At 40.4% G+C, this 12,833-nt stretch overlaps 1 protein-coding gene across 1 annotated transcript in view; it reads left to right on the top strand.

Annotated features, from left to right (window-relative positions):
- The window catches only part of ZNF318 (zinc finger protein 318), a 28,467-nt gene extending 17,085 nt beyond the window's left edge, over positions 1-11,382 (top strand). Inside the window, exons 6-10 of the mRNA XM_021716589.1 lie at positions 801-1,093; positions 4,939-5,142; positions 5,608-5,707; positions 6,573-6,691; positions 6,981-11,382. Coding sequence (XP_021572264.1) covers positions 801-1,093; positions 4,939-5,142; positions 5,608-5,707; positions 6,573-6,691; positions 6,981-10,298 — 4,034 coding nt within the window. The 3' untranslated portion in view covers positions 10,299-11,382. The remainder of the gene's footprint in view (positions 1-800; positions 1,094-4,938; positions 5,143-5,607; positions 5,708-6,572; positions 6,692-6,980) is intronic.
- The last annotated feature ends 1,451 nt before the right edge of the window (positions 11,383-12,833 follow it).

Here is a 12,833-nt window from a genome sequence, read left to right on the forward strand (position 1 = left end):
TATTCATGAGGACCTATAGCTTAGAATAGGAGGTAGCACTAGGTAAGCCTGAGGCACAACCAAAAAAAAACTCAAAGAAATTGTTAAAGTTTATTCAAATCACATAAAGTCACATGTATGACTTTAATTTTTTTACCCTCTGAATAATTTTTTAGCTCTCTAGAGAGAGAACAGCTACCAGATTTATACTTAACAACATTTATTAACCTTTTCAGAAGAAAAGGCCACTAAACCTATATATGCTATTATGGGCATTTATGGAGCCCCTGAAACCTGTCTATAGATCCTTAGCTAATAACTCTTACACAAAAGATGGGTGATGAGCTTTTGTAGAAGCTTCACCTATACCAGCCCACGTGGAAGTCTTACTTGCTCTTAGAAACTTCTTTTTTGAGTTGGAGTCTCACTCTGTCGCCCAGACTGGAGTGCAGTGGCCGCTCCCGGCCACCGCAGCCTCTACCTACTGGGCTCCGGCGATTCTTCCACCTCAGCCTTCCGAGTAGCCAGAATTACAGGCATGCGCTACCACGCCCGGCTAATTTTTTGATTTTATTGTAGAGATGAGGTCTCACCTGCCCAGGCGGCTCTTGAACCCTCAGGCTCAGGCAATCCACTCACCTCAGCCTCCCAAAGGCGCGGGATTACAGACTGAGCCACCGAGCCCAGCTGCTCTTAGAAACTTTTGTGGTAGCCGGGAAAATACATTACAAACATAAAGCCCTGATAATATTACTACTTATAAATGAGAAAGGACTTATCTTATTTTTCCTGTTTCTTTTTGTTGACATTTGACTAATCAGGGGAAATGCTACGCAAGAAACGAAGGGAAAAGGATGGCCACAAAGACCCACTTCTAGTGGAGGTGAGTCGGCTTCAGGATAACATTATGAAGGACATCGCAGAGCTACGACAAGAAGCAGAAGAGGCAGAAAAGAAGCAATCTGAACTGGACAAAGTAGCTCAGATCTTGGGAATTAACATCTTTGATAAATCCCAGAAATCTTTAAATGACAAAGAGCCTACTGAGAAGCCTGGGAAAGCAGAAAAATCCAAGAGCCCAGAAAAAGTGTCATCAAACTCTTCCAACAGCAAGGTAACAACTCAACTTTTCAATGTCTGTTATATCTTTTTTTTCCATGGATTCCTACAGAAGCTTTCTAACATTTTCTTAGCTAGTTTTCCAACCCTTTCTTAACTCTTGTCAGTTGTTTTCTTGAGTTATAGATCAGGTCCTGGTATTCTCTTTCAGAATTTCAGTAATTCACTGTTGCCCACAAAGTAGAATTCAGAATCCTCAGTATTCAAGGTCTTTCATGTTCTTGTTCCAGCATTTACTGCTTAACCTACTTCAGTTTGGTTTCTCATCTTCTTACAACTTGTATATACCCTTTTGGGGATTCATGTTTAAGTCACCACCATGTTGCTAAAGCCAGTGGATACTCTACAAATGCTTTTTTCCTTTGTCTTCTGTCATACTTCTTTTCTTCCTAATATCCTGACTGCTGCTGCTTAGTGTTCTTTGCTGCCTATCCTCTTGTACGTGATCTTTAAATAGCTGAGTTTTCAAGGTTTAGTCTTTGCCCAGTTCTCCATAATTGTCTTTCTACCTAGACCATGTCATCCAGTTCTGTGCTAAAATGCCATGTGACAGCCATGTGACAACTGCCAGTTTTATATTCTAGCTCAAATGAGTCTTCTGAGTATCTAAAAACCTACTCACCGTTTCCACTTCATTGTCTCATAGGCACCTCAAATTCAGCATGTCTTAAATTCATGATTGTGTTCAACCTCCCTCCAGCTTTTTCTTCCTTCAGTGTTATCCATTCTCAATGAATGGCACCACTATCCAACAGTTTTCATGCTAACAACCTAAAAAGCATTCTTTGTGCTCCCCCTCCCTAATGCTCCGTACCCAATTACAAATTCTATCACCTCCCACTCCAAAGTACATCTCAAGTCCATCCAGTTTGTCTTCTTTATTGCCATCCAAATCCATGGCACATCAATTCTTGCTTGTACTGCTACATTCTTAATCCATTCTTCACATATATCTACTCCCTTGCCTACCTCTTCAGCTTTATTTCATGCTTCTTTTCTCCCAGCTCACTGTAGTTTTATTACTAGCCTTTTCATTCCCCAAATTTATCATCACTTCTAATGCTTTTACATTTTCTGTTCCCCTTATTTACCATGCAAACCAAACTCTTTCCATCCCCTCTGATAATTTACTCAGATTCATCCTTCAGATTACAGCTTAAATTACTTTCCTGACTGCCTTTTCTGATTCTCCAGAATTATCCTTAAATTTGCCTGATATACACTTTCATAATACCTTCTAATTTTCTTTCTTAGCATTTATGACATTTGTAATGATATAATTACACGTGTTCCCCAATTATATTTTAAAGTTCAAAGGATCAGGGACTTTATCTCTCTTATTCTCCGGTATAGTTCTCAGTGCATAGCTCGGTGCCTGACACACAGTAATGAATGCTGCTCAAGAAACGTTACACCAAATCTTACACTCCTACCATCTCAAAATGTTCAGTTTTCCAGATGTGCAGTATGCTATTACACCTCTCTGATTTGGCATTAATAATTCTCTGAGTCTGGAATAATCTTTCTCCCAAACCCACTCATCCATTAAAGCCCAACTTAAATACTATTTCCTCCATGACGAATTCCCAGAATCCCACCCAAATATAGTCAGCCATTCTGCAGCACTCCCATAACATATTGTTTCTTTGTAACATTTACTTCATTCTGTCTTATCTAAAGACTATTCTTATGTCTGTCTCCTTCACTGCATGAGACCTTCTTGAGGATAAAAGAGTATAACTTATTTATCTTTGTTTTCCACAGCATACAGCATTTCTAGCACATAGTACATCCTCAGTTATTGTTGAGGGGCAGGTAAGAGGATATATTCGTATTGTCTATCACCCAAGCTCTCTTTTCCCCCTATTTCCTGGGAGAGTTCTCTTTCTCAATCAAGTAGGATTATTGTCTTTTTATACCTGGGCCTGGAGTCTGGGGCCTTTAGTCAAAGAAACTCTGGCCTTTGTAGTTTACTTTGGAGTTCTATTTATATACTAACCCCATGATAATCTGTCATTTTGATTCAGGTGAGTATGTTCTCTGAAGCCAACAGGGATATGTTACAATTTGGTTTTCTTCTCATCAGTAAGGAATGTTTTGTCCATAATCTTTGCCTCCTATCTGTCCTTGGTATTTCTTCATTCTTTGCCTCTTTTTAGAATGTATAATTGATTTGAGATTTTCTTTCTCTTTCTATTCATTTCAGAAAAATATACATATATCCATAATTCCATCCCATCTGGAGACAATTATTATTAATACCTTGGTGTGTATTATTCCAAATACTCTTTTTCTGTTCATTAATTCATTTAACAAATATTTGTTGATCACCAAGAAATTTTCAGGCAGTAGTCTAGATATGGGAAGTATAGCAGGGAACAGTATAGACAAGGTTCATATTCTCATGAACTAAGAGAAGAAAGACAATAAAATACATGTTAAGTAATGATGAATGTCTAAAAAACAGAATAAGAAGTATAGAGTGGTTAGAGAAGGTTGTTTGGATAGTAACATTTAACATTCTATGCCTATTTGCATATCTTTATTGATTATTCAAGTGTATTTTATTAGTTTTCTCAGTGTATTATTAACATCTTTCCATGTAAATAAATACACTTCTATAATATTTTTAACAACCGTATTTGTTGTTGTTTTTGTTGTATGGATAGCAAATTTACTTAACCAATCAAATCACCTGTTGCTTAACATAATGATTTTCTTAGGATAAGTGTCAAGGAGTAGAATTGCTGGGTTAAAGGGTATACACAATTTTGAGGTATGTAACACATATTTCTAGATTATCTTCTACAAGATTGTGCCAGCTAATACTCCTACCAGCAGTGTATGAACCCATACACTACCCTGTTTGGTGTGATCTCTTTAGTGACTCTTGAATAGGATTCAGGTAGGGAAAGAATATCTTTGATTTACTAATTGTTTCCCTTTATCTGATCTATTTCTCTCCACCAGCAAATATTTCCTCTTCTTGTCTACTACAAGAACCCCATTCAAACTTATCCTCTGAGTCTCAAAATTATCTTTTTTTGCATCTTACTCGCCAATATTAGCCAAAATTTTACTTTCCTGAGTGCTTTATTCCTAGTTTGGTAACAAACTAATTCATATTAAAGTACTTATCATTGATAACTTCATGTTGGGGAGTTGATATGTTTTAAAAGAAGATTCATGTTAAATCAGAGATGTTCCATTCTAACAGTAATATTTTAGGCATTTAAGAATATTTTACTCAGATTCCTTTAAGTCATCCCACATAGATGCCTGTTTTATCTATGCACACCACCAACCCTACTCTCTAGTTTTCCATATAAGGATGCATATGATGAGTTCACTGTTACCTATTCTGCACTTGCTTTGCTTAACCTGTCAATTATTTTTTCCATTTTGGTTTTCTTCCCTCCCTTGTTGTCATTATGATTTTCAAATTTTACTAATGTATTTAATTGCATAGATATTACATTCATCTACCAAAGGGTATATACAATAAAAGACTCCTACCCATCCTAGTCTCCACTTTCCCTCCCCAGAGGCAGCCAGTGTTTCCAATCTTGGGTATTCTGCTAGAGATATTTTAGGATATGTAAGTAAATATATCGCCTGTATGATTTACTCTCCATGTTGTGATAGCACTATGAATTCCAATTAGTTCTGTTTGAGCCTTGGAGACATGTTTCTCTTAGAGTTCCTCCCAGCTTGTGTAGCTTTAGACATTGGAAATATGGTCTTACGGCCATATTTCAATTATTATGGCCACTTTTTCTGAGAGAAGACAGATCTAGATTGCCTTGGATTCCTTGTAAGTGTAAATTTTTTCCCCTCTAGGAATCAAAGGTTAATAATGAGAAGTCCCGTACTAAGAGCCCCAAGCCTGCGGAAAGCCCCCAACCAGTCACTAAGCTGTCTGATCAGCCCACTGCTGCTTATGAGTATTATGATGCTGGCAATCACTGGTGCAAAGATTGCAACACCATTTGTGGGACCATGTTTGACTTCTTCACCCATATGCACAATAAGAAGCACACACAGGTAGGTATACCGCCCTTTATTATTTCTAGTCATACCTTCACTTTCCTCAAACTTCTATACCCCCATCTGCATTACAAAGCTGGAAAATGAAACATTCTCATATGGGCAGGAGCCCCAATCTGAAGAGCCAAGAGATACCAACAAAGGAGACACCATCCCCAGGCTCAGTCCAGGGGACCTGCCTGTAACTAAACACCATGACAAGTGTAAGTGAGGCTTATGCCTCTTTTAATTCCTTGAGTACCTGATTTTTTGTTTCATTTTATCTTTTTCCAGTGCTTGCTCTAACATGTGTTTACCTTTTCCACAGGTGATTTCCATTTAAACAGTTGGCAGAGGGGGTGGGGGCGGGCGACTGGGGACTTTTGGTTCCCTGTTCTTATGTATAGGGGAAAAAAGAGAGAGAAAAGTGGGTCATTGAGTTTTTAGTGCTGTTGTGTGAGCACCTCTGCCTCTTACAAATAGACACTGGATCCCTACAACAGACCTTGGGCTTCAAAGACCCAGAGTGAGGCCAAGCAAGATGCTGTAAAGCGCACTGACAAGATAACTGTTCCTGCAAAAGGTATGTGTCCTCTTTGCCTCCTTTGTGCTTTCCTTACATTCAGCCAAGGAAGAGGTGCCCTTGAACTAAGGTGCTAGAAAGCAGCATAGCATGAGAAATAGCCATTCCTTTTAACTAAGGTTCTCTGTGTAAAATCATGACTAGGTCCTGAAAGATATAAAGAGATCTTTAAGACCATGATCTCTACCCATATGGCCAAAAATCTACTAACAGATGTTACACATATACATATTACTTAGAATATAGCAGAACTGTCTCTGTCATTGAGTTATGCACTCCAAATCTTATTTATTTGAAATCCAGGTTAACAAGGACATTAAGAGATGCAGTAATTTAATTCTTTTTCAACTAAGAACTGTACAGTTCTTATTAAGGGTTAAGTGGAGAAGTAGAAACTTTCTTTGTCCTTAAACTTTTCCGTTTCTTACCTTCACAAGTAGCCAGTGCTACTACTGTATCCTCTAGATCTATAGATGATAAATTTCTGAGTAATTAATATCAACATGTCATACAAATAGTAGTGGGCTGATTGGGAGTATAGCTTTTAAATCTCCTAAGGTGTTTAGTGCTAGTTAGAGTTAAGGAGAATCAGCTACAGGAATGGGTCTGACACAGACTACTCCTGAGTTAACCAGTTAGTGTTCTCAAGAGGTAGAAGGAATGAGGTCTAGAGTTTAAGCCTTAGCTTGGGAAGACTATGCCATTTGATTTATCTAAATGCTACTTCTGACTTCAAAGTGGGTAAGGTCCTCTATACTATTAATATATAATCATTTTACTGCAAAGGGGTGGTGGGATTTTCTTAGGTTGCTGTCATTCTGGGTGGAAACGACTTATTTCCTTGACTTTTTTCTACCTCTTTCAGGCTCTGAGTTTCTGATTCCTGTCACTGGATTTTACTGCCAGCTCTGTGAGGAATTTTTGGGGGATCCAATTTCTGGGGAGCAACATGTGAAGGGTCACCAACACAATGAGAAATACAAGGTTGGTCTTTGAAGTAGCATGTGGAGTTTCCAACTTTCTGCATTAATTCTTTTGACTTTGTCAGACAACTTCAGAGCCAGAAAAAGTTATTGACACTTCAAATTCCATATAATCAATAGGAAATTCTCCCCAATCCTAGTGAGAGATGCTCAGCTGATAGCACCATCTATATTCTTGAGGAGTATTACTCTGGAGATTTCTACTAAATGAATTCTAACAGTGGCAGGGCCAAGATTTTGTGTTATGGTATTTTCACCAGTTGTTGAGTCTTTATTTTTTTTCTTCCCAGAAATATGTAGATGAAAACCCATTGTATGAGGAGCGGCGGAATCTGGACCGCCAAGCTGGCTTGGCTGTGGTCCTAGAGACAGAACGGCGACGGCAGAGTGAGCTAAAGCGCAAACTTAGTGAGAAACCAAAGGAGGAGAAGAAAGAAAAAAAGGCAAAGGTAATGAAAGAACTAAAGGAGGATGACAAAGTCTCTGAGGAATTAGAAGAACAACTCTCTGAGGGTAGGAACTCCCCCGAAAAAACTGAAAATAAAAGAAATGCTAGCGTCAAACTCCAATTAAAAGAAGAAGTAAAGAAGGAATCACCAGCATCATCATCTTTTGGGAAATTCAGTTGGAAGAAACCAGAAAAAGAAGAGGAGAAAAGTTCACTGGTGGCCCTAAGTATCCCTAAAGAAGAGATTGTAGAAAGTAGTAAGGACAAAGAGGATGGCAAAGCTGAAGCTGGGAAGGCAAAGCCCATCAAAATCAAGCTCTCTGGGAAAACTGTTGTTGCACATACGAGCCCTTGGATGCCTGTTGTGACAACTTCAACGCAGACTAAGATCCGACCCAACCTGCCTATCCCATCCACAGTACTCCGCAAGTCAGGTTCAGCCACCGTGAGCAAGCCAGCTCCTCTTAACACCTTTCTGTCCATCAAGTCCTCTGGAACCACTGCTAAGCCTCTGCCAGTGGTTAAAGAGTCTTCTGCTGATCTCCTCTTGCCTCCAGACATCATCTCCAAAGCATTTGGAGGGGAAGAGGTGATCCTAAAAGGGTCTCCAGAGGAAAAAATGGTGTTGACTGAAAAGAATGAGCCATCCCATATACCTGAGCAAATGCTCCCACCTCCTCCACCCCCCCCACCCCCACCTCCTCCACCCCTCCCAGTTATACCTCATCCAGCTGCCCCATCTCCTGCTCAAGCAAATGATGTCTTGACTCCAGTAAAATCAAACCCAGTTGTATCTCATACTCTCGGCCCTGGCTTCGTGGGTCCTAAGGTTTTGAACCCAGTGTTGCCTATAGCCTTTATGGCCTCAGCACAGCCAGCTGCCATTCCTTCTGATGAAACAGCTCCAGGGGTGAGTGAGAGTGATCGGGATCAGACCTTATTTTCTGTGTTAGTACGTCCTCCACCACCCCTCTCAAGTGTGTTCAGTGAACAAGCCAAAAAATTGGAGAAGCGAAATTCTTGTTTAGCCACAGCCAATGCTAAGGACCTGTATGACATATTCTACAGTAGTGGTGGAAAGGGGACCCCTGAGACTAAGCTGAGTAGTGGTCTGTTGGCCAACGGGGAAAACAGCAATCTCTCTAGAACTGAAAGTTCAGACACTTCTGTCACTTCTCCTTTGAACAGCAGAACATCACAAGAGGAGTTGCATCAAGATAGGGGTTTGGTTACTGCTCCTGTAGTCAGCAACTCTGAAAAGCTCATTGCAAAAATTCCAGTGTCCCTAGGGAAATGGTCAGTTGTACACCCAAAAAGGAGAGGCAGCAGCTTTCTACAGCCTCTGACAAGGTTGTGCCAAAGCAGGTCTTATGAAAGTAATACCCCAAAGACAGACTCTCTGCCCGTGTGGACTTCTAGCTCCTTCCAGAGTGAAACTAAAAGGGATTTATCTCCAGAGGGGAAAATTGAGCTTGACCTGGGAGAGCCAGGGCCACCTGGTGTAGAACCAGCTCCTCAGCTGTTAGATATACACCATTATACCAAGGAATCTCAGAAGTTGGTAGAAATCCACCTCAGAGAATCTAGTAACCAGGAGAAGGAAAGCCAAGAACTCCGCCAGTCTGAGGATTGTAGAGAAAGTGAGGTAGAGACAAACAGTGGACTAAAAGGAAAGGTAACAGTGCTCTCTGAGGGGATGGTTGAAGAGGAAGCAGGTATTGTTAGGCCCCACCACATAAAAGATTCTAACTTGAACCATGGGAACAGATACATGTGGGAGGGAAAAGTAAAACAGCCCAAGTTGCTAATAATTAACAAAGAGGCTGAACAGTCCACAAAATTGATGACAGGAAATGAAACTCCAAGTAAAGTAGTGATTGAATTAAGTGCACAGGCTCTTTCATCCACAAGGGCAAAAAAAGACTTATTTTCTTCTGAAGCTAGGTCCTTACTCCAGAACTCACAAGATATACCTGTGAAAATTTCTACTCCAGAATTGCTTCTTCAGTCCCCAGCCAGATCAGCTGTGTGTTTAACAGATCGTTCTGAGAAAGGAGTTTCAGCTGGTAGTGAGGAGTGGCTAGAAAATTCAGCTCCAGAATCAGTTTCTAGAACTTCTAGATGTGGAAGCCTCAAACTCAAGAGAGAAAGTTCAAAAGACTTTCAAGGTAAAAAGATCTATGAGCTGGCTGTTCGGGATGAAAACAAGAATAGGCCTGAGACCTGGGAAAGCCCAGAGAAACCAGAAGTGGAAACCCTGGAGCTACAAGATGCCCATTCAAAATTAACAGGGACAATAGAAAGCAAGACCTTAGAAGACCTTGAAGCTACAGACTTAAAAGTAGAGGAACTTGCTGCCTTGGGAAATCTGGGGGATATGCATGTTGATTTCTGCAATACTCGGGCAGACCCAGCACATAGATCCCCAACTGCCCTGTTTCAGAAAGTGTGTGAAGAAAATACAGTATCATCTACAGGGTGTAATTCCTCTACTTCCTCTGAGTTTGAACCAATATCATCTTTTTCTGGCTTTCCGTTAGATTCTCCCAAAACCTTGGTGCTTAACTTTGAGACAGAAGGTAAGCAAATCTCATCTAATCCAAGAAGTGTCAGAATCACTTCTAACATTTTGAAAACTGGACTTCCTATAGAAAATGTTGACTGTAGCTTGGGAGCCTTAGAGGGAACACATCAGGCCCTTGACCTGTTAGCAGGAGGAGTGATGCCTGATGAAGTAAAAGAAACTTCCCGATTAGAGAAACAAGAGTCACTCAGATTGGAATCAGAAATAATTACTCCTACAGGCCTTGGGCCATCTCCTTGCCTTCCAGACCTTGTTGACTTTGTTACACGAACATCTGGAGTTCAAAAAGAGAAACTCTGTTCTCCACTTTCTGAGCCAGGAGACCCTCTTAAGTGTAGTTCCCTGGAGATGGGCCCACTACAACTAGAGATACCGAATGCATCCATTATAGACATGGCAATTCCTCAAGTAGGTGATGACAACGGCAACCCTTTGAATTTGGTAAAAACTCCAGCTTCACGGTCCCCTCCAAGGGAGCAGGTAGTTGGAGGTATTATGGTCCCTCAGGAAATCCCTGAAGAAGAAACTACAGTTAACGCCATCCAGGACCACACAGAATCCAGTGTTCACAAATAAGAGTTAACACCCAGAGCTACTTGTGGATGAATCAAATTGGCTTCTAGAAATCAGATGCCCAGATGATCCAGGACTGGTTTGCTATCTCATCTGGAACCTACGCCAAGAGATGCAGTCAGCATCTTACAGTAAAACGTTTGTGGAAGCTAACAGAAATTTACCTCCCTTTTTCCTTTCCCTTTAAAATATCAGACAAATCAATAACTTCTATACATAACTGTAAAAAGTATTTTCTGTTAATTTTTTTTTTTGGCCAATTTATTTTCTCCTACTTTGTCATTAAAATCAAACATCTATCTGGCTCAACACACAGTGTGCTTTGATTGTATTTTGGCTTTGACTCTGCCATTTCTGGAATGTGGGGGAGGAGGGAGACAGAGAGCTGACCTCTCCAGTTGCTGTGTTGTATTCCTACTCAATTTCCGGGGCAGCTGACGGATCTCTGGGGGAAACACCAGAAGGTTTGCTGAAATGGAAAGCCTGAAGGAAGAATTATTTATCTCTTTGGCTTCCATTTGGATAGGCCTGCCTTAACATAGTTTCAAATGCACCGTGAGTAGCTCTTTTGTTTACTGTTTACTTCCCTTATTGGCATGTCAACTCCTGTACTTCCCTTACTGTGTTGCCTTCCTTTGAGATGGTTCTGCTAACCCACAAACCTGTTTGGAAATGACCTCAGTAAACATGGAAGGAAATCTGGCAGGCTCACTTTTAGAAGACAACAAATCGGTAAGGCTTATTTGTGGCTCAATGCCAAGAGCAGATATGCTTTTGGGATAACTTTTATTTTTGAAATGGACTTTGTTTATTGTATTGTGATCCAGTAACATTTTGTATTAAATTGTTTAGCAGCCATTTCTGTTCTGAAGAAGTAGAAGATCTGAAACTTGTTTTGGGATCGGACTCATTCCCTGTTCCACAAACCCATATGTATCCTTTCCTTTACCTCCTCCTTTCCCAGTTTATTTCCACTGTAGAGTGATGTTTTGGGTTGTACATTTTGTTAAAAAGATTAAAGAATTTATGAGTTGGCTTGGACAAGTTTATTTTTAATGTATTAATTGGAATAAATGCATTAATCTCACGTTTCTTTCTGGATTTTTGTTTTGAAACCACATACATTTGAACTCCAAAGGAAAACTAGAACAGCGAACCTCTGCTGCCCTATAATCTGTCCATACCCCTAACCATTTTTTTCTCACTTTTCAGAGCTACTTTCTTCATGCCTGAATGTTAGGTTATATAGTCTGTGCCCCAGTGCTGCCTGGATGGGTAGCGAATAGACAACACTTGTCTGGTATTGACATCTTCCTATTGTGAAGTTTTGTATATACCCCTGTGTTGACTCTCCTTAGGTGCTTCTGGAAACTGAGCTCCCCTAGGACAATCAGGTTCTAGCTGAGGGTGCTCTCGGGAATCAGAGAACTCAGTTCTCAAATTTTCTAATCTCTGTCCCAGTTTCCTCTTGATATTCCTCATCAGCATTTTATAACCTGGCTCTACAGAGGCTTCAGAGTCCTATTTCCCCACCTATTCCTCAAAGATAATGCTGATCATTTTTCCTGTTTCCTTGTGTGCTGGGCTGTAAAATTCCTAGGTTGAGTTTGGGGAGGCTATTTAATGTTTCTAGAACCTTCACTAATGTCAATGTAGAAGTCATCCTTGCCTCTCTTTTTCATCATGTGGAAGGACTTGGATTTGGAAGAGCTAGATCCTTAACTATGCCTCAGCAATGTGCCTTGCTGTGATTTTAGACTAGTTGTACTACATTGTGTCACAGGGTTTTAGTTTTCTTTAATATGACGATCGTTAACTCCATTTCAGCACCAAATGTATACAGACAGGCCATCCTACCTGCGTAAACATTCTAGAACTGCTTTTTCAGTTGAAGCCTGATTTCAATGCATTTTCTGCCTGGAAACGATATACTAACTCAGGAGGTCCCTTTAGAAGAAGTTAAACTCAGAGGTTTAGAGAGCTTCAGAGAGATTTGTTTTCCTAGAGAAATACTCCCTCCCCATTATAGAAGGTGATCTGCAGGAATTCAGGGAACTCAAGAAACTTCAGAACTTCTAATGCCAGTTTGTACTGATTTTTAGGCCTGTTCACTTAGTAGGTCACCTCTTTCTGGGGACTTAGGGAAAGAGTGAGGAGGAGCTAATCATATCTAGTTCGTAATCCTAACCTTACTCCCTCTCTGAGGGAGTCAGAATTTTACTCTCTTGGGTAGGAGGGGGCCACTTGAGAGGGTAGGAAAAGAAGAAAGGAAAAATCTAGGAAGGGTAGAACTAGTTGAAGTAGCTTTGAGTACTCAGCCTAGGTTTGGTAGCAGCTCTTTTATTCTCTGGATAGCTTCAGGATTTACACCAAAGGCAGATGCTTACTAATCTGGGACTTTTTCTAGACTAATGCTCACTTCTGAGTTGTAGAACGGCATTCTTCATAGCTTCCTTGAACCAGCAGAGGGAGAGCTTTTAGAAATCTGTAGTCTGGACAGGAAGTGTTGCTGGCTTCTTCCTTTCTGATCAGTGGGAT

Source organism: Carlito syrichta, unplaced genomic scaffold (genome assembly GCF_000164805.1).
Source record: "Carlito syrichta isolate Samal-C Ts95f unplaced genomic scaffold, Tarsius_syrichta-2.0.1 Scaffold308847, whole genome shotgun sequence".
Taxonomy (NCBI): domain Eukaryota; kingdom Metazoa; phylum Chordata; class Mammalia; order Primates; family Tarsiidae; genus Carlito; species Carlito syrichta.